Raw genomic sequence first — 27424 nt, 5'->3', positions numbered from 1 at the left:
TAGTCAATTAAAACCACGTTTTTACCTCTTTTATGAAGTTCATGAAGCGGCCGCCGAACCTCCAGGCCTTGTGGCGGTGGCACTGCAGGGAGTTGACGGTCATCTGCGGCGCGCGCTGGTAGCACACGGACACCACGTGCACCGCGTCGTACAGCAGGGCAGCGTCTGTCTAAAGGGAAGGGGGACAGCGTTGGTGGCTTGCTGAGTGAAAAAATGCCGATTTTGTGATTGGTTTTTTTGCAAATATTCAAATGAATATTGTATGCGTTGTGTTAGAAAGCGATGCTGTATTAATTCTCTTAAGTGGCGAGTTAAATATATTTTTAGGTTGTAACAAAAATTGTTAAAATAGAAAATATACTGTGTAAGGTACTTTTTTTCTAAAGAAAGGACTGGCAGCAAGATAGCAGTCACAGGACACCTAAATCTTTCAGAGAAAGAGAATTTATTGCTCCATTATCAGAAGAAATCAACTTCTTCCCGCCTCTCTCATGCAGGAGGACGCCATTAGGATTATGAGGAGGAAGCTGACAATGACCAGACAGAATCCTGTGTTTGAATGGAATTTATGCATCATATATGAGATGTATGAATATGCAACAGGTTATTGTTTTTAAGGATTAATCCTCTGTTAACGTGGGTCCTTTTTCGGGCTGCCCAGAAAAGGTACCCGGCCATCCGTAACTCTTTGTTTCTATTGTCTCATATTGTCCTAATCCAAATTGTCCAAATTATTATTCCTCTAATTATATTACTATTTTTATAACCATTTTATTACTATTAAACTTTTACAATTTTAAAAACAAGTGATTGGCATTTTTCACAGTAGGAAAAGGTGGAACCTGCTCTGAGTTACCCCCGCCAGCCCCAGGGTTTCTCTGCCTGTGCTCCCTGGTGGTTCCTTGGTTGTTTAGATCAAAAGCTCGGGCTTTTGTCTAAAATCAGCGATTCTGGAAGTGCTGTTTGGCTGTTCGGGTTGTTTCTTGCACATTTCCTGCTGTGGTGTCAAAGAGGGAGGCAACGGCTTCTAAATGTGGAAGGTAGTAACAGAGTTTTCTTATTGAGTCTGTTTTGTCTGAGTGTAAAAAAAAATATACAAGAACATATTTTCTACACTATTTTATACATGGGAAAATAAGAAACAGAGATATTTGTGGGCACACAGTTTTCCAAAAATGACACAAGCTGTCACCAAAATCAGGACCTCATGGCTTTGTAACATATTTTAGCATTTCAGTGATCTGAACTAGGGAGAATTTTTTCCCCCCATATAATGTGATGATTTTAGATTCAATTTGAGATGCCCCATCTTACATCAGAACACTGATCAAGAGAATTGGATTTATTTTTCACTCTGATGTGGTAAGACCTCCTAGTGAAAACACATTATTTGCTGGCTTCACGGAGCCACGAAACAGATGTGAGTGTAACAGCAGCGTAATAAACCACAATAAAACAAAATAATACAGCAAATAACTGAGCAAACATCTCACAGGACGTAGCCATGGAGAAAATCCTCCAGCCTTGGCAGCCATCCCTGTGACCTTCCCTTCCCTCAGCAACCAAGCATGAAGAGCAGGAGCCCTACCTGCATCCGTGGGTGGGTATGGACCACAGCAGGGACAGGTTTGGGAATTTGGGGCTGGAGGAAAGGGGGGGCAAGGATTTATCCATGCAATTTCATGGTGAATTACAGACTGTAATGCCCAGCTGAGTCCAGGCCCCAGTGGATAGACGCCTGGCAAAGAGGAATCAAAGGCAGGATCCCTCTGAGAGAGCAAAGAGGGGATGGGGACTGAGCTGTGCTGCAGGCACAGGGGGGCTCAGCCTGGGGAGAGGCAGGAGCCTGGGGAGAGTGGGGGTCTCTCCCCTAACAACAAACACAGCAGCAGGGATCTGAGGAGCCACTTCAAGGTGAAAGTCTGGGAGGCTTTGCCACTTTCTGGCAGATCTAAGGGGAAGGGAAGGAGGGAGGCAGTCAGCAGTTCTGGGGGTCGGAGACAGCCTGGCAGGGAAGACAGATGGGCGAGCAGGTGCTGTACCTTCCCAGCAGTAACTCAGCAGAGCAGAGCTGCCATCAGGCCCTAAAAGGAGTCATCAAAGCTGCAGCTCAGCCCATCTCTGCCCATTGCTTTGGCTCTTTCCCCTGCCTCAATCTCTGCAAAATGCCTGGTCCAGTCTGGCCGTGTGCTGTGCTCCCAGCCCTGGGTTCTGGTGTCCCTTTGCTCTCAGGGTTGAGAGCAAAGCCAAAAGGGGTTTGAGAGCTCAAAGCTGGACCCCTTTGGGACACGTCCTGGCTACCTGCCTTGTCTGGTGGCAATCTGTTGGCATCTGGGCCTGAGCAGAAGCATTATCACAGCAATGGGGTGTGGGCTTCACCCCAGACTTTGAGGAACAGTTGTTAAAGAATCTGTGTCCCTTTGCTCTTGGGGACAGCTGGAGCCCTTTGGGACATGTCCTGGCTTGTCTGGTGACAATCTGTTGGCAGCTAGCCCCACAGCAGTGGGGTGTGGGCTTCACCGCACACTTTGAGGGGCAGTTGTTAACGCAAGAAAGCGCCTCAGGGCAGACACCTGGAATGAGTTGTTACTGGTGCAAAAACCAATAGAAGTAACATTTAGGCCTCAATGACTGTCCCAGCCTTCCCGCCCTGCTCCCCAGACCCCTGTGCCCTGTTTGAACTGCCCGTACCATCATCACACCATCCAGGAGCCCCAGCTCGGCCTTGGGCGCTGACTGCAGCCTCTCCATGGACCACTTCTCAATGATGGAGGACACGTGGGGGTTCTCCACGTTGAGGATCCGGAAGCCGGTCAGGTTCACCCCAGAGTAGCGATATGGTTCTAGGTCTAATGCATAAAGATCCTTAAAAGAGAGAAACCGGTTTTAAACATTTCGCTTAGCTTTGTTTTGTTTGAGTTTTCTGCGTCGGTCGGTGTGTCTGTGTTTGGAGCGAGACAGCAGAGCCCACAGGAGGTGGGAGGGAGTACAGTGTCACAGACATCTTTTATGGAAAATCCTTTCCTTAGGATTTTTCCTCCTGAGAAGCTGAGAGGCCTCAGGAACAAAATGTAAACATTTATTATATGCTGCTGTGGAATGCAACAGGTGCATCTGTGATTGGTCTCGTGTCGTTGTCTACAATTAATGGCCAATCACAGCGAGCTGGATCAGACAGAGAGTCTGAGTCACAAGCCTTTGTTATCATTCTTTCTTATTCTATTCTTAGATAGCCTTCTGATGAAATCCTTTCTTCTGTTCTTTTAGTAGAGTTTTAATATAATATATACCATAAAATAATAAATCAAGCCTTCTGAACCATGGAGTCAAATCCTCGTCTCTTCCCTCATCCTGTGAACACGGTCACAGTACAGATCCCTCAGGAATTCAGAGGATTCTCAGAGGATTGTGCTGCCTGCTGCCGTCAGTGGCTGCTTGCAGAGCCCACAGGAGGTGTTGGTGCAATTTGAGTGCCGTATGTGCATGTTCCCCCACACACAACAGAAGGAAACTCCTGCCAAAGAGCCAAAGAACCTGCTCTCAGCATGAAAGAGAGTGGATTGTGGGGAGAAAACTGCCTGTGACCCTAGAAGAAGAGATTTGTGACCCAGGGAGGGGGGACAAGGCAGAGTTTGTGTCTGGAGCTCCCATGGGCCTTTCCATGGAGGATCTGTTGGCAGTGCCGAGGCCCACAGGGTGCTGTGGATGACAGAGTCACTCTGAATGCAAAACGCCAATTTGCAGACTATCAAAGAGGAACTAAGACGCATTTCTTGACATTCTGGCCAGCCTACACAGTCTGCAGATGAATGAGGGTGCCCTTTATGGGATGTGAAAAGCAGAGCCAGGCAGTGCTCAGCTCTGCTGGCTGCCAGCAAGGCTTGGCAAGGGGCACTGGGGCTACTGGGGGGCACTGGGGGAGCACTGCTGTGGGGCAGCTCTTGGCTCTCCATGTGTCTGAATATCAGCTTCGGTGCTCAGGAAGGAGTTTGGGGTTAGACAGCACATCAGGAGCATGTGGCAGCTGATCTGCGCCCCAAAGCCAGCTCACCTGAGGGGGGAGTGAGGGAGTGTGGTGAGAGGCAGTTAGGGGTGAAATATTTGTTGGATGGGATATATTTCATCAGCATTTAGCCTGAACAGCTTCTGCAAGGGTTTCCTGGCAGTTTAAATGTGGGGATGTGGCAAGGCAACACCACAAGTCTGCAATGGAGCGTGGGGGCGAAGATGTGACATTCCCTGCTCTCACAAGGGCTTCTCAAAAATGAGCTTCAGTATGGGAGGAGCTGCTGGGGCTGTTGTGTGCTGTGGCTGTGTCTGTTCTGTGCTCTGTGCTGGGGCTGTGCTGGTGGGACACAGCCACACTGTGGGGCCACCCACCTGCAGCCCCTATCTGCCCACAGGGGGCTGGCAAAGTCCCCCATGTGCTGCCCTAAGCAAAGCAGGACAGCAGCAGCACTTGCCAGCAACTGAGACATCCTTCTCTGTGGGAGAGTGAGGGTTTTATGGCTGCTTTGCTTTAACAAGCTTTGGGGGTTTGATCTTTTCTGTAAGCCTGGCCCCAGCCTCTGCAGCCCCACGGCTCACTGCTGATGGATGCAGTGCTCAAACCTGCAGGTGCAGCAGGGACCAAACCATTAATCACCCTACAATGGCAGTTGGGACTTGGGTTTTTGGGCTGTTTTTTAACCCTGAAAAATTGCAAGTGCAAACCTGCACGTTCTGTTAAAGGGCACTGTGAAGAACAGGCCACAATGTTGACTTTTAAATGACTTAAGGGAGCTAAGGGCAAATACAGTGGTTTGACCTCAGACAGGTGCTCATGTCTCTGGCTGGGAGGGGGACAGCAGTTCTGTGCCTGACCTGCTGGAATGGATCTGTTTTTCAAGATTCATTTTTAATCAAACACTTTAGTTTGTATTCCAGAAATTGTTGTGAGAAAATAATTTTGGGTTCAAAATCTGATGATTTTCCCCTCAGAATGTGATAAATCAGATCCCTGAGCTCCAGACCCCATGGTCTCTGATGCTCATCTGTCAAACCATCACCCCTGGCCACCTCTCAGATCCCACTGGTATTTTGGGTGCTGTCCCTGCCCTGCTGCTCCCCACTGACCCTTCCTTTCATCAAGTTCCTATAGAAACCAATCTCCCATCAGATCCCTCTTTGATTCCAATTTAAATCTCAGCTGCAGCCTGATTTATCACCTCCTGGAATCAGAGGATAATTCAGAATACCAGCTGAGTGTCAGGACATGGGGAGGTGTGGATGGGAATCATCAGATCAGTTTCTTCTGGATTTTCTGCTCCTGCACAGCCACAAATTGAAACATCTGGTTCTATTTTCCACCTCATCTGCATTCCCTTTCACTCATTATTTTCTGTACTGCAGATTAATTCTTCCCTACACAATTTTGCTCTCAGTGTTCTGTGATGCTCTCCCCCTTCCCCAGTTTGCCCAGTCTGGGCTCTTTGGTGGCAGCAGTGCTGGGGACTGATCCTCAGTGATGCCACATCCTCAGAGGGAGGCTGGAAAAGTGGTCCAGGATGGGTGAGGTGTCCCCACAAGTCTGCCCTGGCACCTGGCAGGGCTTGGCTGTGGCTGCAAAGCCCCATTTTACAGATTGCTGAGTCTTTGTTTATTTTTCTCTCTGCAATTTTGCATTATCTCACTTCAAAAATGTCAAAGAATTAGCAGACTCAAATATTGAGCAAAACAGGAAAAAGTGTTAAGATATAACTGAGTCTATGTGTAGGAATTCCAGGGTACAAGAGTTTCACCAGGGCTTTGAAAAGTGTTGATAAAGGTGTAGTTCCATCTCCAGAAAAAGCCTTTATTTTCTACCAAAAAAAAAAAAAAAAAAAAAAAGAAAAAAAAAAAAAAAAAAAGAAAAACATAGAAATTGCAAAAATACTTTCTGTAATATTGGCTTAAAACATGAGAATTCTTCCTGGAAGAAGAGGGACAGAGAACTGCAAGGTGACTGATGATACCAAACACAAAATTAAAAAAAAAAAATCTTATTTTTTGCTTCCCATTAAGATTTTAACACCTGGTTTCCCATGTTCTGACTGCAAAAGGAAAGACCCTTTCGACTTCACCAAAATGTCACATTTGGACCAGCGTTTTCCATGTGTTTTGAGACTAAACCTGTAATGCAGCTTTTAGATCCGCATAGCTCATCCAAAGCCCCCACAAGGGTGGAGATCTGGGGTGTTCCCTGCAGGGCTTTGGATATAAAATCCGCATTTATCTGGATGTAAAATTTGGAAGTAAAAATGTGACAGGGACCAGTGCTCATCAAAGATCCTCCTCCTGCTCCTCCTGTGGTGGAAAAGGCTGATGGGGCTCTTCTTGCTGGAGTCAGTGAACTGTAGTCGTGCTGCCGAGCAAAATGTTGAAGCATTTCATGCCAAGTGTTGATACACTGTGCTCAGTATTGACTGGGGACCTTTTAGAAACATTCAGTATAACATAATAGACTAATTCATTAGCACCCCATGGGTCTCGTACTGGGGAAGCTGAAGCACAGGCATTGCAAGCTAGGAAAACATTGCCTTAAGGAATGACAGATTAAAATATCTTTCCCATGATATAACTGTTATTTCAGGAAAGTGGCATTAATTGTGATTGCTTATCTATTAATTTATTATAATTCCTCTTTTCCCACCTCCAGGCTGTACCTACACATGAAATGTACTCCAGGCTCAGCTGGGGCTGATTAATAGGAGGTTATCTGGGAAATGCTTAAAGCTGCCTGGAATAGATAATGGCAGCAGGGGTAATTAAAATGTCTTTTGCATTTGAAAAATAAATTTTGTAGTTTTTAAGGGTTAGTTTCGTCTGTTTCTTTCCTAAAGGCAAAAAAAAGATAAATTGGATTTTCAAAATTGCACAAAATTCAACAGTAGACTAGACAATAGCATCTTAAATGGAGACAAAAGTGACCCTGCCATGAAAGCCAAATGCCTCCCAGAGGCAGAGAGGACTGGCCCATGTTTAACAGAGGGGTGTTAGTGTCAGGCTGAGCTCCCCTCCTGCAAAATAAACCTGCAGGGCTGAAGCTTGAGCCACAGCAGGGCTGCTCCTGCCTCCAGAGGGGTCCTGGGTGCTCATCCCCAGCTCCTGCTCAATCAGGGCCCCACCAGATCCTGCATGGGAACTGTAGCCTTGCACTCTCCCTGTGCTCACTGTCAGTGTGTGGGGAGCTACACTGAAATCAAAGTGGCTGGGAAGGCAAATAAAGCCAGAACCCACATCTGTGCACTCCAAAGGAGGGACTGCCCCAAAATTCCCAAAATTCTGCCCCAAAATTCATGATCCAGGAATGGGGAGACATCCTGCAGGAAGAGATGGGAATTCACAAAATCCCCGGAATCCCCAGAATTAATTCCCCAAAATACCCAGCATTCCTGCAATTCAGTCCCAAAATTCCTAAAATTAATACCCCAAAAATTCCCCGAATTCCTCATCCAAGAGAGGGGAGCCATCCTGCAGGAAAAGGTGGGACTGACAACTCTCAGGCAATGCTGCAGAGCAGAGGAGTTAGAGCCTGGGGGTCTGACCCTGACCTGCAGCTCCAGCTCCAGCCCTGCCCTCTCCTCCTGGCAGGGTCCCAGGTCGCCCTTTCCTTGCATTTCCCACCCCACTGCAGTGCAGTGCACACAGGATCAGACACCCATCCCACCCACATCCCAGCCCCATCAGTGTGCACAGGTTGTTTTCTGTGTTTTTTCACATCCCACACCCATCAGTGTGTACAAGGTGTGTGCACAGCCAGATACTTTACCAGAGTGGTGAAGATGAAGTGGTAATATTCTGTCATCATCCCCATTGCCATAGCCTTAAGGAGAGGAGGGAAAAGGGGTTAGTAAAGGGATACAAGAACAGCCATGCAACATAAAACTCAGAGCTCATAGGTAAATGTGGCAGGAGAGACCCAGAAACACCAGGTTTGGGTTCAAGATTGAGGCCATGGAGCAGTGAAGAAACTGGAAACACCAGGTTTGGATTCAGGATTGAGGCCATGGAGCAGTGAAGAAACTGGAAACACCAGGTTTGGATTCAGGATTGAGGCCATGGAGCAGTGAAGAAACTGGAAACACCAGGTTTGGATTCAGGATTGAGGCCATGGAGCAGTGAAGAAACTGGAAATACCAAATTTGGATTCAGGATTGAGGCCATGGAGCAGTTAAGCCAGGCTTATCAGCAAGAGGTACATGCTCTGAGCTGAGCAGACCTGTGGTCCTCAAACCATTCTGAAACCGTGGCAAAGCCTCAGTGTGCAGCTGCCATGAGGGCTGGTGGCATTTCTGGGTGACACTGGGTGTCCCTGGCTGTGCCAGGGTATAGGAATGTGCTCTCTGTTGATGGAGTGACAAAACTATTCTTTGTCCCCTTAAAAAGGAAATAAGCCCAGAAGTTTCTTTCCTCAATTGGGTGGAAAGACACCTCATAGGACCTAGAGAACTTCACCTCAAACTTAAGGATAGTTAATTGGACAGGAGCCTAAAAGTCCTGCCTGAGCAATTTACTAAAAAAGAAGAGAACAAAGAAACTAATTGCTTTTCTGAGGTGTTTTACCAGGAGCAAATACAATATGGGTCAGTGAAGGTTTGGCACAAGGATGGGGAGTGGGAATATCCCCTGTCCCTCAGCTTTTGGGGATCAGGGCCCTGAGTGCCCTTGGCCAGCACAACTTGAGATTCCCTGCCAGCCCCTACACGCAGGATGGCTCCTGCAGATTGCTGGGATTTGCATAACTGAGCACTGGAGAGAACAGAATGTCCTGGAAGCTCTTTCAGAGGACAACCATGGGCTGAAGGGGCCTTGGCTGGGTGACCATGTCCAGACCTTTCACAACATGGGGGGAGCACATTTCAGTCTATGAGAAAGGTCACCTTGAAGCTGGTGGCTGGTGACAGGAAGATTCCTGTGGGTTTGGCTGGGATACTGACTGTGTGAGCATGTTTTCTGGAGAAAACACATGCAAGAGAACTTTAAAATCCCCACTGATGGGAAAGTGACTTCAAGTCCCCCCAGGAAATGTTTGCTTCCCTTGGTTTTTTGCTAAAATTACTAGGGCGGAATTTACCTCCGAGGAAGGAAGTGACAGTCTGAAAAGAAGTGAGATGTCAAAAAAACAAGGGAAAAGAAAAGGATCTGGATTGCAAGCCTAGATATTGTCACTCCAGAGTGTGATTTCACCCCAGGTTTCCTGCTCTGGAAGTAGCTTTTAGAGAATCTGGGGGCTGTCCCTGTGGCTGTTCCTGTCCCCCAGTCTGGTCAGTGGGTCCAGGGGTCTGCAGTGGAGCTCTCTCCCTCCTGCACACCCTGGTTCAAAGAGCTGAAGCAGGGAATGGCACCTCAGTGTGGGAAGCACCAATTAGTGATGGGGAGCCAGTCTGGAGCAAATAATGAGATGATCCCTGTTCATGTTCTACAGCTGGATCACTCTGGCCATACCTGAGGAACCCAAACCCACTGTCAGAAGAAAGCTGCAGCTTCCCAGCCCTGGCAGCCTGGGGCAGGATGCATCTGGGTTTGTGGGGAAATGAATAAATGATCATCCTGGTGGATAAGCCACAGGCAGTGGCTGGGATGAGAGCAGGAGCTCTGTCAGAGCTGACAGGCACAGCTGTGCCCTGTGGAGCACAGAGGCTGCTCGGGACAGCCTGGGAACAGACCTGGAGTGACAGCAAGGGACCAAAACTGAGGGAGGATGGATAATCTGGGGTAGAACAGTAAAGCTTCACAAGCAGGACTCACTTTGTGATAGGTTCCTACAATTATTTGTTTTCCAAGAGAGCAAAATAATGGATGGTGTGATGTCTGGTCACTCCAAGAGACCCAGGCTGGAGCAGTAGGTGACAGTCCCATCTGTACAGCTGGTTCATGTGGTGTTACTCATGGATTACTCATCCATGCATTTTTTACTACTCCAATTTCAAAACCTGCCCAGATGATCAGTGCTGTGCTGATCATGGAACCTTGAATCCCTGGAGAGCAAGATCCTGACTGGCACGATGGTGTGTGCACTGCTCAGCCAGCATAGGCTGTAGGTGCTCAAACCTTCTGTGTCTTCTGAAGATGTGCAATGAAATTCAATGTCAAGGAGTGGAAATTTTACCAAGGTTCTTGTGAGAACCTTGTTGCCATCCGTGGGGGCGGCAGCAGGGCCAAGAGACTCCAGGGACTCCGTCCAGCCAAATGTCTGCAGAGCTGACTGGTGTAGTGACTAACATGTTACAAAAGGCACATAATAGCAATAAAATATTAATATTACTGATTCTGCCATAAACAGAATGCTGGGCCTTCCTCAATTTTTTTTTTAGTCCATTATTTATTCTGTGCATTGTTCTGCTGCTGTGAAGGGAAGCAGACTCCCCTCCTCTAGGAGATGGCTTTGCCTAGCTCGTACTTTCAGTGGAAAAGAAATGAAAGTGGCACCTCTAGGCATACATTTCTTGCTACAGGTAGAAAAGTGAGGAAAATATAAGGTTTTTACACCTTCTAGTCTTCAGCAGATGCAGATGACCTGCAGGTCGTGGTGCACTGCTCTGAACCTGCCTGATGTTACACACCAGAGTGGCCAGGCATGCAGAGAACAGTCAGGCTGTGGTTTGGGTTTGTGCAACTTCCCAGACTCTGAAAATACATCAGTATTTCTCTGAGTAAAAAATATACTGTCTTTTATTGCTAAGCTGAAATCCATGGCTTCAGGTCCTGACAAAACCCCAACACACACAAACCCAGCCAGAAGGACTTAGAGAGACTTGTCTCCCCTAGTCCCCCCTCTCCTCCATCTTCCTCACTCTGCACCAGCGGTGATGAGCTGAGCAGATGGCACAATAAACTATAATAAACTGCATAATAAGTGAGCAGCACCAAACACAACCAGCACGGGAAAATAACTGGCAGGAGACAATGAGCCCCTTCTATTGCTTCCCATAATAATCCCTCCCAGGCTTTCCAAGTTCTCTGAGCACTTCCCTTCATTTTGCATCAAGCAGGCTGCAGGAGAAGGCTCTTGCCTTGTGCTTGCTTTCTCATCCCTTCAGGGATTTATTTAATCTGTGTGGTGGTGTTGTGCTGGGCTGATAGGAGCAACACTTCCACCAGCTGGTTTTTAGCATCTCTGTGAGAGCCTTTTCCTCTGCCTCATATTGATCCTGAAACCCAAAGGCACTCGGGAATGAGGAGGAGCTGGGGTGAGCTGCAAGAATTCCAGTGGAGGAGGAAAGGAGGGAGCCCAAATGAGTGGAAAATCACTGACATCTGGCTTAAAGTCCAAGAACTGCAGATGCTGCTGGGGAAGGGACAGGGGATGCAGTCCCTCCTGGCTGGGAGAACCAGATTGAATGAAGGGAGAAGAAGGAAGGGGGAAGAAGACTGGGGCTGTGCAGCTGCAGGGAGAGCCACGGAATTGTCCAGCACCAGCCTGGGCTGGGCACTGCATTCAGCACAGCCCCTTCTCCTCCTGTAACATTTCCTTGTTCTCACCCACAGCCACTTTTGGTACTTCCAATTTTTCAGTGAAAACACCATTTTCTGTAGAAATCCAGCAGTGTCCTTGGAGGATGGACATGCTGTAGCTTTTAGTGTGGCTGTGGATTGCAGCCCAAGGTAATGCTGCATCCAGGGCGGTGCCACTCTTCATCACGGCCACCGCACACCCATGGGGGCTCCTGGTGTCCTGCTGACCCCCTGCTCACCTGCTTGAGGATCTGAGCTGCCATCAGGTGGCTGCAGTCGAAGATGATGCGGAATTCCCGGCCCCGCTTCATCTCCTTGAGCAGCGGCCGCGCGTCGTCGGTGTCCAGCGGGAGCTGGCGGATCTTCAGGCGGATGTTGTAGCGGGACGGGGCCATGATGAGCTCCTGCAGCCGTATCAGGCCTTCAGGTGTCACACAGAGACAAACCCACAGTGTTACAGGGCTGCCTTCCTCACTGCTGGGCCACAGCGGCTCAGTGCTTCCCTTGTTCTCCATGGAATGGGATCAGGACTGATATCCATCCATCCATCCATCCATCCATCCATCCATCCATCCATCCATCCATCCATCCATCCCCCATCCATCCATCCATCCATCCATCCATCCATCCATCCATCCATCATCCATCCATCCATCCATCCATCCATCCATCCATCCATCCATCCATCCCCCATCCATCCATCCATCCATCCATCCATCTCTCATCCATCCATCCATAATCAAAGCCAAGGTGCCACACATCAACCATTGACCCCAGAGGAGCTGTCCTAGGATGGAATGGCTTTTCCTAGTGCTTCCCTGCCATCACTGCAGCCAGTAGAGCTGGACGGGTCCCTGCACTGGGTAGGAAGGGGAGAACAGCAGGCTGGTCCTAACCTCACAACCTCTGGGATCACAAAAGATTTCCTTAAGCAGATGTGCCCTTGAGAAAGGACAGGATGTGGTAATCAGCTGCACAACAAATTAAAATCTGCATATTTACCATGCACAGTAGCAAAAGGCAAAAATGAATATGTGCTTGGATTTATGAGTCACGTAGATCGTAACGGTCACTTAATCACAACTCGTAACTTCCTACTACCCTCAGAATTCATTTCTGTTTCCTGCACAAGGCAAAGAGCCATGGTGGACTCAGCTGAGCAGGAGTTACTGGAATCTGAGGTTGCAAGGAGAATTTCAGCAGATGCCTATTGCAAAGGAGAAGAGAGGAGTGTGTCCCTCTGCACAGAAGAAACACATTAGAATATGCCACAAAGGGAACATACTGTGACCCACATTTGCAAAACAGGAATGTCAAACTGTGTTTTCATCAGCCCTCCCCTAAAGAAACCATTTGGTTTAGTGAAATTAGGTTGGACAGGCTATCCAATGTGGCTTTTGTTTTTTTGGGGGGTCTATATCTAGAGCTGCGCAGCACTTTGCTTTGTTTAACTGTCAACAGCTTTCCTTATGTGAAGAACTTTGCCAGCTCTGTGTTACAGAATTATCCAGAAAACAAAAAAACTTTCCAGAACTGCTTTTGGTTTTAGCTGGGAACTGCTCCCTCCATGCAGCTTTTCTGTTACAGAGGGGCACCGCAGTGCCAAAAGAGCCAGGCTGAGATGGTCACCCCATGCCAATGAACCCCTCCATGCCAGCTCATGGCCCCACTTGCTGAGAGCTTTGAGAATAAAATGCTTAGAAAGCTCCACAGCACTGTGTAGAACTCCTGAGAACCCATCACTGCACGGGACACCATTTGGCTCTCGAGAGGGTTCATTGGAAAAGCTCCCACAGAGTCCCAGGACAGAAAATCTCCAGGATTCCTTCCCTGAGCCCCTCCTTACCCACCTGTGCTGTCGTCGTACACCACGGTGGCCGACCTCCACTTCAGGTACTGCACCAGGTCCAGGATGGCGTGGCTCAGGGAAGCATAGTCAGGATACAGGTTGACATAGAAAGTGTCCTTGTTATCCAAAGGGTGATGCTTCCACCGGAGCTGGATGTGGGGCACTTCCAGGGCGTTGCAGATAGACTGGACAGCGTTGGTGCAGGAGCCTTGGGAAGGTCCAAATATTGCAACGACCCCCAGAGCGAGCTGGTCACAGGCTGGAGGGGGAAGGCAGGGATGTCAGCAAAGCCTGGGGGGGCTAAGCATGGGGCAGCCATGGGCACAGCCCAGACACTTGTGGGCACTGACCCAGCACTTATATTAGGTAACTACAGCAGTGATTTGGCACAGAGAGAACGATTTATGCCAGGTGGGTATAGACTGGTGGGTAGAGGTGCAGAGGAGTGCCAAGCTCCTCTGAGAGATTCTCCTCCACAAAACCATTTGTAAAGGGACTGGGTAGAGGTGCAGAGGAGTGCCAGGCTCCTCTGAGAGAACTTCCACCACAAAACCATCTGAAAAGGGGCTGGGTAGAGGCACAGAGGAGTGCCAAGCTCCTCTGAGAGAGCCTCCGCCACAAAATCATTTGTAAAGGGACTGGGTAGAGGTGCAGGGGAGTGCCAAGCTCCTTTGAGGGAGCCCCCGCCACAAAACCATCTGAAAAGGGACAGGGGGTCACTGGGCTGGCTGGGAGCTGATACTCCCTCCTGCTGGTGTCCCTCCAATAGCTGCCAGCTCAGGCAGCAGGTTTCCTTTCTCCCCAGCCAGAATCAAACTCCACGAGCCCTCAGGTCACCAGCTCGCAGCCTTTGCTGTGCAGTCCCTCCCCTTCAGCAATTCAAATGTGCTGCTGTTATCCAGTAATCAAAAGTGACTGTTGTGAAGAGAACAGAACATCCACGCAATGGATGTGAGCACTGCCAGGGATGCAGCGACACAAACACAGGCATGGCCTCCAGACCTTTGCTCAGGATTAGAGCAAACCTGAAAGGAGTTTTCTGAGGTTTCAGAGGCAAAAAAAAGGTAGTTGTTCCCCTTGTATTAAAATGCCTCTGGAAGGTCAGCTCCAGCAGGAGCTCTCATCCAGATCACTGGTGAGAGCAGAACAGAACAAGCTGCTGGTCTGGAAACCAGACCTTTCTTCTGCTGAATAAATGGCCATAAAGCTGCTCAGAAGTTTGCTCTGCTCTTACCTTTCTTAGTTGCTTCAAAGCTGTCGTGGAAGTGTATCCTCTGGATGTCATAGGTGAGGGTTGTGTTGGGCAGCAAAGTTCTGTTCCTGTTAATGATGTTGGCGGAGAATCTGAAGGCTTGTTCCTCAGCACTCATCACCTGCGTGTTGGGGCCATCTGCGTACTCAAAGATTCCTCCTGCAAGACAAAAAAATTCCACCTTTGAGCCACAGCTTGTTTCAGAAATTCATGCAGCAAGGATGAGAAAACTCCTGGAATGTTTGCAGGTGGAGCAGGGCTTGCTTGAGGACCTGTCCTGCACTGAAATGAAGATATGAAAACTCAGTTTTTTTCTTATATCCTGGTCTATGAGAATGTTCAGGCTGGCAGCTTTGTGGGGCAGTAACAGGTTGTTTAAAGTCTTGGAATATTTTTATGAGCTAGATAAGTGGCTTCCCATAAAACTTTAGGACCAGACCATGGGAAGTGCTCTGACAAGTTACTGGGTACAAAACTAGCACTGCCCTCCTCTTGAAATCCTCCTGCCTCAACACATGCTGAGGTTTATCAATTCAGGTTGACTTTGTTTACATAGACATTTGTCTCTGGAAACCATTTTATGCCATGTTTGGGGGGCCTTTGGTGCAGTGGGAGTCAGCCTTGTAGGAGATGCCTCACACAAGCTGTTGATGAAGGCTTTCAACCCTTTTCACTTATTTTTCATCTGGTCCTTGCACGGGAGACAGGCAGGGCAGTGCTGCTGCTGGCAATTTTCAGTGCCATTTTCAATCCCCTTCTCCTTTTTTATTGTTCCTCGTGTTTAGCCCTCCAAGTTTTTAATTCAGACCAGCAGAGACTTCTGGATTTGCCTACCCTACAGCTCCTCTGCTCAGTAATGCACATCTCAGATGCAGCTTTCCTGTGTTCAAAAGTTGTTAATGCCATTACACCTCCCCAAGGGCAACAAGCTCATGTCACAACATGGCTGGGTTTCTTGGCTCTGTGTCTGTGAGTCTTGTCCTCAGTTCCCACTGACAGCCACTCTAATTGGAGTGACTTGGTGCAGGCATGGGTTATGTAATGATGTGTCCTTGTCTCTGAGATGCAGGAGCCACCCTGAGCCCCTCACAGAACCACAGAATGACACAATCCTTGCTCGTATTTTATTCAAAAGTAAACCAAAATAATTAATGGATGAGCGAAATAAGCAAGTACAATTGGTAACAGATGGTCTCAGGGTTCATTAGCAGAAGGAAAAACCTTCCTCTTCAATTTAAGATAGTCCTCAAATGTTTTCTTGTAGACAACAGATGTCTGCTCAGCCCTGCTGGCTTTCAGGCAATGCCATGAATCCTCCTCCAGCAGCCTGAGCACATTTTCTATAGTTTTGTGGCAGTTTGGTGCTGGCCAGGAGTTCCAGTTTGGCCAGAGCCAAGCTGACAACCTCACTGATGGCCAAGTGTCCTCCTGGAAATGTGACCAGAGCCACGGACTGGGTGAAGCACAGGAGTGATGGTTGGAGATGCTCTCAGCAAGGAAACAGAAGGATTTGCAAAACCCCTCTGACTTTCTGCTCCCCTTGATCGTGACAAGTCCCTTTCCTCCTCTTCCTCTGCAGTCTTTGTGCATCCTGTCCCCAGTTGTGAAGTGAGTGTGGGAATTAATTTACATTCATAGACGTAAAATAAGTTTGAGCTGTTTCCTGCATGTCTCTGCTACAAAAAAACACTGAGCTCAGTGCTAATTTTGGTAATAGGCAGAAGAATAAAGAAAAAAGAGGCTGAATGCTCATTCTGGAGTGTCATTTCAGTCTCACGTGATTTTCAGCCAGTCACTCATGGGCAGGTTTTCAATCCAGAGTGCTGAGCAGCGTAGGCAGGAGTGTAGCAGAATTGTCCACGTGCCTCATTCTCACTGGATTGTGCCAAAACATTTGGGTTTTGACTGGTGCAAAGAAAATTATTCATCCACATCAAAGATTGCATATGCTGGCAGCTCAACTTAAGTTTCTTAGGGCAGAAGAAAGTTCATCTACAATATTAAATCATACACAATAAACAAAACTGAAGTGAGTGTGAGATTCACCCCATCTCTCTGTTCAAAGCTTCACTGTCCAGGCTGTTTAGCCATTATTTTTTTTTGTTTTCTACCATTGTCCTGAAGTGATAACTGGTAAATGTTACATTGATTATCCACTAGCTGGCATTAGCCTTTCTCCCAGCCCAGCACTTTCAAAGTTGCTTTGGAGCATGTCTTATTATGAGATAATACAGAAGGGCTGGGAATGTGGATTATTGGTGTTTGATCCTAAATAAATTCCTGTTCCAGACATCCAGCTGGATATAATAGGCTTTTTGGCCGGAAAGAATTTTCTGTGCAGCCACCCAGCACCTTGAGCTCAGGACCAGGCAATGACAGAGCTGACAGGCAGCAGGGTTGTATTTCTGTATTTCCCACTGCTGGGAGCACACCAGGAGTACTCTGGGACATTGGGACTCTCCCTGAGGTGCTGAGGGCAGCCATGGCATGCCCAGTTTGGTGTTGTCTCAGAAACTGGTGAGACTGGGAGCACCTGATGGGGCTGGGAGTACTCTGGGAATACTCTTGTGTCACTGTGATATTTTCTGAAAAATCCCTTTGCCAGGATTTTTCTCTTGGAAGCCTCAGCTTCTCCCTGTTTTGTTGCTTTGGAATGTGATTTGGAGATTGCTTATCTAAACATGTGAATTGTTTTTACTTAATGACCAATCACCGTATAGCTGTGTCAGGACTCTAGAAAGAGTCACAGGTTTTTATTATTCATTCTTGTTAAGCCTTCTGATCTATCCTTTTCTCTATTATTTAGTATACTTTTAGTATAGCATTCTTTTAATGCAATATATATAATAAAAAATAAATCAACCTTCTGAGAACATAGAGTCAAATTCATCTCTTCGCTCATCCTAGAAACCTCACCAAAACTGCACTCTGGGAATACTGGGAATACTCTGGGACACTGGGCATCTCCCTGAGGTGCTGAGGGCAGCCAGGGCATGCCCAGCCTGGTGTTTGCTCAGAAAATGGGGAGACTGGGAGCCCCTGATGTCAGATCTGTGCCTGGCACACCCCTGTGGATCCTCACATCCCTCTTGGCTGCGCGCCGCTCCTTCAGAGACGTTCACTCCCATCATTATTTAAAGAGCCTAATAACTGGCTTGAAACAGCTGATTAATGCATAATCTTCATCATGATTACACAGCATAACTGGCATTAATTTGCAAAGCCAGCTAATTATGAAAATAATTGTTGCAGTTCTTCCATTTGAGCAAAATGGAGACGCTCGGCTCGTGGCGTTGAGAGCACGAGGGGTGTGGCATCAGCTGGCTGATGGCCAGGCTGGGAGACCCCAGGGGACCCTGAAAGCCTCAGCAGGAGAGATGAAGGAGCAGGGCTGGACAGCTGTGGGCAGCTCAAGCTGATCCCACAGGGGCCTTGGGCAGAAACCTCAAGCAGCTTCCCTCTCAGAGATGAGAGTCAGTGGGTGTGAAAAGCTCACAACAAAAGTTTTGTCTTTTATACACCTCATACCCACAAATCCCACCCAAGAGAGTTAAACTGGAGCTCCTTTAGTGCTGCTGTCCCTCTCTAAACCTATTTTGGAAGCCAGATCCCATGTCTTGGAGATCACTGGATGTTCTGTGGTGCTCCTGGCCTTTCCCACTCTTTCCTGTCTGTGCAGGTCTCAGCTCCTCATTCCTTCTTTCTTCCCATCCTGTGGCTTGGCAGAGAGATAAAAGATGGCTGTGACAAGGTCAGTCATGCTTTGTGACATCCTCCTGAGGTCCATGAGAGGATTTGCTGCCTGATTTATGCGTGCTGCTCCTTGACCAGTCAATAGAGCCCGAGGACTCCCCACTGCAGCACCAGGTGCTGTTCAACACACACTGAAGTTTATCAATTCAGGTTGACTTTGTTTGCACAGCTGTTTTTCTCTGGAAACCTTTTTATGCCATCTTTGGTGCAGTGGGATGTGGGACTGGGTGCCAGCCTTGTAGGAGATGCCTCACACAAGCTGCTGATGAAAGCTTTCAACCCTTATCACTTATTTTACATATTTTTTGATGAAGCAATCCATTATTATATCTGACTTCTTGGATTTTAAAATCAATCCCAGGCAGGTTAAATAATTATTCAGTTGTCTTTTACTCTTAAAGCAGACTAATTGCTCCCTGGAGAATGTCAGCCAGCGTATGGGAAAACACACTAATTACAATCAGCTTCGTATCTGACTGCTTTATGTTATTTTATTTGATGACCTCGACATCACTGCTAAGGTGAGGAGTTTTCAAAATCTGAAATGAGATCCCAGAGGAAATGCCTGAAACTCCCTTAGGGTTTAGACCAGAGCAGCAGAACCTGAGCCTCTCTTCAGGGTAAAACTGGATCCCACAGAACACCTAAAATCCCATTGATGGCAATCAGAACATGCTCAGCTCTGTCTGCATCCACAAAACTGCCCTGCATCCTCCTGTCCCCAGGGATGGTGCTGGAAATCCTTGGGAATGGTTCCAGGAATGAGCCAGAAAGAGACCTGGACAACGTGCTGGGAACCCTCCTCCAGTGCCCCAGTGATCCCAGGACACGGCTGCATGGGCTCAGTGCCAGCGCAGTTATTTTTAGCTTTGTCAAGAGCTAAGTCAAGAAAGTCAAAGTATTTTAGGTTTTTATTTCTCCCCTCTTTTGCTTTTTACCAAAACAAACAGCTTTCACTCTCAGAAAGAAAATTCCAGCAGCCCTCAGCGTGCGGTGTGATCTCTTATCTTCTACTCCTTATAAATCACGGAGTTATTTAGCTTTGAAGAACAACTATTTCTGATAACACTTTTCTCTCCCCCGCTGACAGTGTTGTTCACACATTTAGACAGCTCTGACAGCCTCTTTCCATGTGACATCCAGGAAGAAATACCTGGTTTGAGGCAGCTCTTACCAAGGATGGAGCTGGCGGAGCTCCTCAGGGACAAGGGAGCTCCCCTTCCCTCTCACAGCCCTTCCATGCCCTGAGCTGTGTTTTTGTGGTTTTTTTTTCTCTGAGGTTATAAAATGTTTTTGCTGTTGCCTTCTGAGGTATGGGATTTGCCCTCTTCTGAGGACAAATCACTCTCTTTTGGGGACAGTATTAGCAAATGGGCCAATGAAGACAGGTACACAGAAGTTAGTGTGTATTAAATTTCCCTGAGGCAGAGAGTGGAGAATCTATGCAGAGTCTTCCTCACACAGCTGCCACCCTGGGAAGGCTTAGAGAACCTGACACTGCTGCTTGGCTGAGAAATCCAATGGGGAGAACCTCACTGTCATGGCCCAGGTCCCCTGAGAGCTGCTGTTTATACAGCAGCATTATATAGAAAATGAGATAACACTGAAAGAAAGTTCCCTGGAGCACGAGGTTGTGCCTGGGAATGGAGCTTCAGCTCCCAGAGCCTGCCCATGCTGGGGGAATGTGGCAGTCTCAGGTGCAATAATAAGGATGCAGAGAGAGCAGGGAAATCCAGAGGGCAATAAACATCAGCAAAACAAAAAGGGAAAGCTGTTGGGGAAGATGAAACAAGAAAGCCTTATAAATATGATTGCCTGGCAAAAGATTGTGAGAATATGGAAACTATAAGCAAGATTGAAATGAAAGCAAGCTTTGAGATCCCTCAGTTACTGAACAACTGGAAAGCAATGGCATGGCTAGCTGAAGGTGATCCCCTTTGGATCAAACAATCCCCTCTGCTTGCAGACAGACCCAAGGCTCAGAGCAGACCCTGCCAGCTTGGCAGAAGGGCCCAAAGAGGAGGTTTTAGGGTTTAAAATGTAACCCAGTGTGGGAATGTAATGATTCTTATAGGCTGTATGTAAATGCTGTAGGATTTGTATCTTGTACTAGATTGGTTAGTGAGAATGAGAATATTCAGCCCAGAAGATGATTTATGGTATTGTAACAGGAACCTCTCTCTCCTACCCTTTTTACTCCCTTATGCTCTCACCCTCTCACCCTCTCTCCCCTCTCTTCTCTCAGCCCTGCTCTGAGCTGTGGCTGGCAGCTCCCACAGGGCCCTGCACCCAGGCCCTTTGCAATAAACCACAAGTTCCAATCCCTGGCTTCAGAGATCTCTGCTCTCTGTCCGTCCCCACCATCCTACCCCCGACACTCCTACAGAAAGCAACGACGGATTTATTCACAAGAAATCTCTCCTTGCACCTTCCCCCGAGGAGCTGCTGCAGTGAAAAGCTGCAGGACTGTGCTCCAAGGAGTTGCTGCAGTGAAATGCTCCAGGAGGTGCCCCAAGGATCTGGTCCTGTGCTCAGCCCAGCCCAGAGCAGAGCCCCCAGGTCTGGTGTTGATGCCAGCTGGTCCCCAAACAGAAAGAAGCCCACCCTATAAACTGACGAGTGAGGAAAGCAGTGCCAGGAGCTCTGGGGGCTCCCACCCCTCCAAACCCTTATTACTCCTGGGCAGCCCTTGCTGGCAGAGAGGTGCAGTGGATCCCTGCCCCAGCCCTCCACAGGCTCCCATCCAGCCCTGTGTGTCAGAGGCAGCATCCTGGGATGTGCCCTGCAGCAGGACCACAGAGCTGCTCCACGCCAAGGCAGCGAGCGCAACTTGTGAACTGATTGAGACAAACCTTCTGGGAAGGAGCTGAAAATAATTCCCGTGTTCTGTCAGTGGGTTCTGGGTTTTGACAGAGCGGCAGGATCCGAGTCCCTGTCCCCTTCAACTGCTGCTGATCATGCACTGGCCCTGTCACTTCAGCGTGGCACTGCTTAATGTGATGCAGCACAGCCACGGATCCAAAGCAATTTCAGGCTTCATCAACGCGCATCACGCAAGAGAGCCCCGGCTCGGGGCTGAGCTGGCCCTGCCCACGGGAGCTCCTCGCTCTGGATGCTGATTGCTAAAAACCCAGGAGCAGGAGCTGCCTGGAACGTGGGGAGGGATTAACCTCGGAGCCGGTGTGTCTGCATCGCTGGCGCTCACACGCTGCCTGCCTTCGCTCTGCGTCTCTTTTGTGTGAATTTAAAAGGCACCAGCCTGTCCCTGAGCTGCTCCCACCCTGGCAGCTTCCCTGGCTCTCAGGTCCAAGGCATTTCCACCTGCTTTTGCTGATGACCCCAGATTCACGGGTGGGATTCAAGCATCCCACCCAGGAGCTTTCCCTGTGCCCACGGTGCCCTACGGAGAAATGGAGCCAAGCAAGGGCTGAAGACAGGACCCTGGGCTTGGGTCTGGGTGTTCCTGAGCTCCCCAGCACACCTGGCTGGATTTGCTGCTGGATATCCTTGGGAAGAGGCAGGACATGGAGCTTGAATCGCCCATTGTTGGGGAAGGTGAAACAGGAAAGCCTTATAAATATGATTGCCTGGCAAAAGATTGTGAGAATATGGGAACTGTGAGATTGAAATGAAAGCAAGCTTTGAGATCCCTCAGTTACTGAACAACTGGAAAACAATGGCATGGCCAGCTGAAGGTGATCCCCTTTGGATCAAACAATCCCCTCTGCTTGCAGACAGGCCCAAGGCTCAGAGCAGACCCTGCCAGCTTGGTAGAAGGGCCCAAAGAGGAGTTTTTAGGGTTTCAAATGTAACCCAGTGTGGTAATGTAATGATTCTTATGGGCTGTATGGAAATGCTGTAGGATTTGTATCTTGTACTAGATTGGTTAGTGAGAATGAGAATATTCAGCACAGAAGAAGATTTATTGTGTTGTGATGGGAACCTCGCTCTCTTACCCCTTTTACTCTCTCACCCTCTCACCCTCTCTCCCCCTCTCTTCTCTCAGGCCTGCTCTGAGCTGTGGCTGGCAGCTCCCAGCAGGGCCCTGCACCCAGGCCCTTTGCAATAAACCACAAGCTCCAAGCCCTGGCTGCAGAGATCTCTGCTCTCTGTCCATCCCCACCATCCCACCCCTGACACTCCTACACCCCCTGAGCTCCGAGGAGAGACAGGCACAGTGGGTTGGGCAGGACACCCCCAGTGTCCAGGAACTTGCTGTCCCCAAATGTAATCAGGAGTGTTTCTATTTCAGCTGCTGTGACCCTGCATGATGCAGCCAAACCTGAGTGGGAGCAGTCCTGCTGTCACCTCCCTGCCCCAGCCCCACACTCTGGTCACACCAGGGGTGTCCCTGGGACCCCAGGGTGGCTGGTGCAGGAGCTGATGGACAGAGATGCATTCCCAGTGCCTCTGGTTCCACCACATGGTGCAGCAGGAGGCAGAGCCAGGTACTTGCTGAGTAATGCCAAGGAAATGAATTCAACCAGAAAATCAGACATACGAAGTGTGAGTGTGTCCCACGAGGAGGGATTTCCCACCTGCCAGGACAGAAATCCCATCACAGCAGGCTGAGCCATTCCCAGGAGACGGTGTCTCCTTCTTTTCTCATTTTTGTATTGAATATGCAAAATCCTATTTCATTTGCTCTGAATTAGGCACTTCATGTCACAGGGGGTGACATTCTTCTATGTATAAGCTGCTTAACAGATGAGCAGTCAAGTGGCAAAGCAATACATTATTAATGCTTCTGGTTAAATTAACTGATTAAAACCACTGGAGCTAAAATGTATGTATCAGCACTTTACTCTCACTAAATGAGGAATTAATGGAACATGGCAGGTTGTGTTTTTAATGAACAGCAGATAGGGAAGGTCTGGAAAGGTTTGTCACTGCTCCTGGGGGTGACCTGTTGCATCCTCAGCTGGATGCTGGCACTGCTCATCCCCACGGGCTGGGTTGTCACCCTGATTTTTGGAGATTTTCTAAGCCTTCTGGTGTTTACATTCTTGTAATGAACTTTCTCACACACTTTCTGTAAATAACTCATTGTTTTTCATTCTTTTATGGAGGAGGAGAAATTTCACAGACTGTTGCTTTGTCAAGTGTCATTGGAGAGGTGGCACTGTCACCCTCCAATCCACTGTCACTTTTGGAAATCTATAAATGTTGGAGTAGAAAATAAACTTCCCTTTTTTCACCTTGAGAACAGCAGTGTGTGCACGCTGTGTTTTTTTTTTTTGTCCTGTAGTGACACCGGGACAGGGCCAGCACAGAACAAAACAGGCTGTGGTGTCACCCTGATATTTTCTGAAAAAATCCCTTCACCAGGATTTCTTCTCCTGGGAAGTTGATAAACATCAGAGAAAAATGTAAATAATAATTATCTGATCCTCTTCTCCTGTGTTTGCTGCTTTAGAATGTGGTCTAGAAGTCGTTTACCGACAGATGCATCTTTGATTGGTTCCATATTAATTATTTTTACTTAATGACCGACCAATCAAACCCAGCTGTGAGTGACTCTCTGAGGAGTCACAAGTTTTTATTATTCATTCTTTTCTAACCTTCGGATATATCCTTTCTCTTTCTTTAGTATAGTTTTAGTATATAATTTCTTTTAGCATATTATGATTGATATGATGTGATATGATTGATATGATATAATATGATATGATGTGATGTGATATAATGTAATGTAATATAAAATAATATATTAGTAGGTAATAGAATACAATATAATGTAATATAATATTATGTAATATGATATGGTATTGTATAATACAATATGATATTATATAATGTAATGTAATGTAATGTAATCATTAAGAAATCTGTTGCTAACTTAATTTATTTCTGCTGTAGCAGCATGGAAGGCTTTTGATCTGAGATTATGAATAGAATAGAATAGAATAGAATAGAATAGAATAGAATAGAATAGAATAGAATAATACAATATAATGTAATACAATATAATATTATGTAATATAATATGATATTATATGTATTATATAATACAATATGGTATGATGTATGATATATTATATTATACAATATGATATGATGTAATGTAATGCAATATAATATCATATCAATCATAATATAATAAATCATCCTTCTAAGAATACAGAGCCAGCTTCATCCCTTCCCTCATCCTCAAACCCCACACTGAGGGTGCTGGGTGCTGTTTCTGAGGGTCCCCTCACAAACACCACACTGCGCCTCCTAGAAACAAATTCTCCTTGCAAACCCTCCTCGTTTGGCCTAATTGGCAGCGTTTCCTGTGCCTTGCTCTGAACAAGCTGTTCTGGTGTTGCACGTTTGACATGTGAGCGTTCGCGTTCACTGCGGCGTCACCCCGGCCAAGGGAGCGGATCAAAGCGCTAATCTCAGATCAAAAGCCTTCCGTGCTGCTACAGCAGAAATAAATTAAGTTAGCAACAGATTCCTTAATGATATTTAAATTTCTAATTTGCATAACACATGATTAAAATGAAATGGGCTTGCTTGCTTTTTTTTTTTTTTTTTTTAAAGCGGCTCAATTAATTGAAAAAAAAGAAAAAAAAAGAAAAGCGGCATCATCATCTCAGAGGAACAGATTTCCTATCAAGATAAAGGCAAGGAAAATGCCACGAATCTTTTAATTTACACAATATTCAGCTCAGAGAAAATGCAAATCTCCCAAAGTGGCCGCGGGGTTGCAGCTTCAGAACTCCCCCAGGGACTGATGTCCCAGTGACACCACGTCCCATCATTGCCCTCCTGGCTGGGAAAGGCTCCCACAGGCTCTGAGTGGTTTATTTCTCTGCAAAATTATTTCTCTGGCAGCTTTGGGCTCCTTGTGCTTGTTTTGTTCCCACTATGGGACACCTCACCAGGTATCTGGGCTCCCTGGCATTATTCACCTGCTCACATTTGTGGATGAGCTGCCCAGAATTCAGCCATGGTGTCAATTCCAGCCTCCACTCTCTGCCACCCCACTGCCAGCTGAACTGGACTGTGCCTCTGGTCCCCCCATGCCCAACCCTCTCCGCCCATTTCTTAATTTTCAAAACCTCACTGGAACAGCCTAAACTCAGCAGATGTGTCCCGGCAATCACTGAGGCTGGATAAATCAGGCACACTCAAATGTCACTTTCATGGCAGTGCTTTGAGCTGAGAGCATGTGTTACCCTGCAATATATAGGGGGGAAAAAGGGGTTGAAAGCTTCAAATTATTGTAGATGTGTAATCCAGGGTTGAGGTGGCATGGCTGGGAGTGTTTTCTGTGGGGTTTTATTGCCCTTTGGAGGGATCTGGGGTGTCCATTGAGGTGAGATACAGAGCAGTGAGTGAGGCCACACTGAAACACAAATCCCACCTTGTGCAGGGCTTCTAGTAAAGCCTGCAGGGTGATAAAATACTCTGGATTTCTCTTTATGGTGTGCTGGCCCCATGTCCCCCTGCACACACTCCCCAATATGGGGAGCAGAGACTCCTCTGAGCAAGTGACATTCTTCCAATTCATCCCAGTGCAAACTGGGTCCAAATGGTTCATTTATGAAAATTCACTGCAAACTGAATACAGGGTGCTGGAAACCAAACCCTCGTGTTTTGGGAAAAAAATTGTCTTCCCAGGTAAACTTCCCAGGGAATACAAAGATTTTGCAAATCTTTGAGCTCTGCACTGGGAGACCCCATTGGCTGCACACAGACCTGCCAAGCTGAATTAAAATGCCAATTATTGCATGTTAATTAAATTTTTCTCCAATATTCATTGCTAAGACGCAGCTAATAAATGTTAATACCCAACTGGTATGTAGCATATATTAGGCACAAGAAACCTGCATTAAATCCTGTTTTCCATTCACAGTGTAGCCAAACACCAACAGTCAACTTGTTTCTCACTCTTGCATTGATGCTTCCAAAAATTGGGGCCTTGACTGAGACAAGGCATTGAATGGCAAATGCAGTTCTGCAAATATTATGACACATTGTTTGTCATCTGCCCTAAATATTTAACAGTTCCATTTTGCAAGATTTTTTTGCCACATGCTGAGTATTTGCTCCTGATAGAAGCTAAATTTGACTGATGGAATGGATTCCATTCAGGAGCTGACAGCCCCAAAACCTTGTGAGGATCTTTGCTGTTGGCATCTTCTGTTTAAAAGAAAGCAGAGAAGGGGGGAAAAGAAAACCCCACAGAGTGCTCTGGGAAAATTGTTCCTGCTTAATCCCATCTCCTCTCCTCAGAAAATCCTTTTTGTGGGAAGAGATCAAAGGTCTGTAATAGATTTCAACAGGTCTCCAGGACGTGTGGGATGCAGAGGGAGTGTGGAGCTCTGCAGGATTGACCTGCCCCTGCTGCTGGTGCTTGGGGCAGCCAAAGGTGTAATTGGGAGATTCAGAGAATGATTTTGCCTTTTCCTCTTCCTATTTTAATGTTTTAGTGTTGTTAAGCAGAGGGAAAAAACAGATTTTGTCAGGATGTGGCACTTGATGGGTACAGGAGGTGGGGGCAGCACAGGGGCCCACACTGGGACCTGTGAGAATAAAAGCTCACAATTTTATACAAATTCCTTCCCAATCTGTCTTGACTGAAATCTTTTATGGTGGGAAAGGTCTCCCTGGGGAGGGCATTTTTGAAACCTACAATCTTCAATGTATTTTATGAATGGCTATTTTCCCTCTCTTTGTTTTAACCATTTCTTAATTTTCAATTCTGAATGCCCAGGCTAATTACAGCTGAAAGATTTGCTGGCTTAAAAGCAGCACTTTATTCCAGGGAATGAAAGAAAAAAAAAAGGGAATGACAAAAGGATCTGCTGTGAAAAATGCTTTCATTATTTTCCTGTCATCTGTACTCTTGGTTTACAAACAGCCACACACAGACCAGGGGATGTGAGGGGACGTGCTGGACCTGCCTGGCAGTAGGGCTGCAAAGGGATTCCACATCCCCTAAATGATCAAAACTGTTGGGGAAGATGAAACAGGAAAGCCTTATAAATATGATTGCCTGGCAAAAGATTGTGAGAATATGGAAATATAAGGGAGATTGAAATGAAAGCAAGCTTTGAGATCCCTCAGTTACTGAACAACTGGAAAACAATGGCATGGCCAGC

General features: G+C 47.2%; 1 protein-coding gene across 2 annotated transcripts in view; it reads right to left on the bottom strand.

Annotated features, from left to right (window-relative positions):
- Positions 1-27424, bottom strand: part of GRIK3 (glutamate ionotropic receptor kainate type subunit 3) — a 129165-nt gene that overhangs the window by 42322 nt on the left and 59419 nt on the right. For both annotated transcript variants that reach the window (XM_058040108.1, XM_058040109.1), the window contains exons 2-7: positions 14559-14735; positions 13326-13583; positions 11715-11896; positions 7790-7843; positions 2692-2865; positions 26-169 (exon numbers count right to left, since the gene is read on the bottom strand). In XM_058040108.1, coding sequence (XP_057896091.1) covers positions 26-169; positions 2692-2865; positions 7790-7843; positions 11715-11896; positions 13326-13583; positions 14559-14735 — 989 coding nt within the window. The remainder of the gene's footprint in view (positions 1-25; positions 170-2691; positions 2866-7789; positions 7844-11714; positions 11897-13325; positions 13584-14558; positions 14736-27424) is intronic.

This window comes from Melospiza georgiana, chromosome 24, assembly GCF_028018845.1.
Source record: "Melospiza georgiana isolate bMelGeo1 chromosome 24, bMelGeo1.pri, whole genome shotgun sequence".
Lineage (NCBI taxonomy): Eukaryota > Metazoa > Chordata > Aves > Passeriformes > Passerellidae > Melospiza > Melospiza georgiana.
Note: the sequence above shows the minus strand (reverse complement) of the source record. Positions and strands in the feature narration are given on the sequence as shown.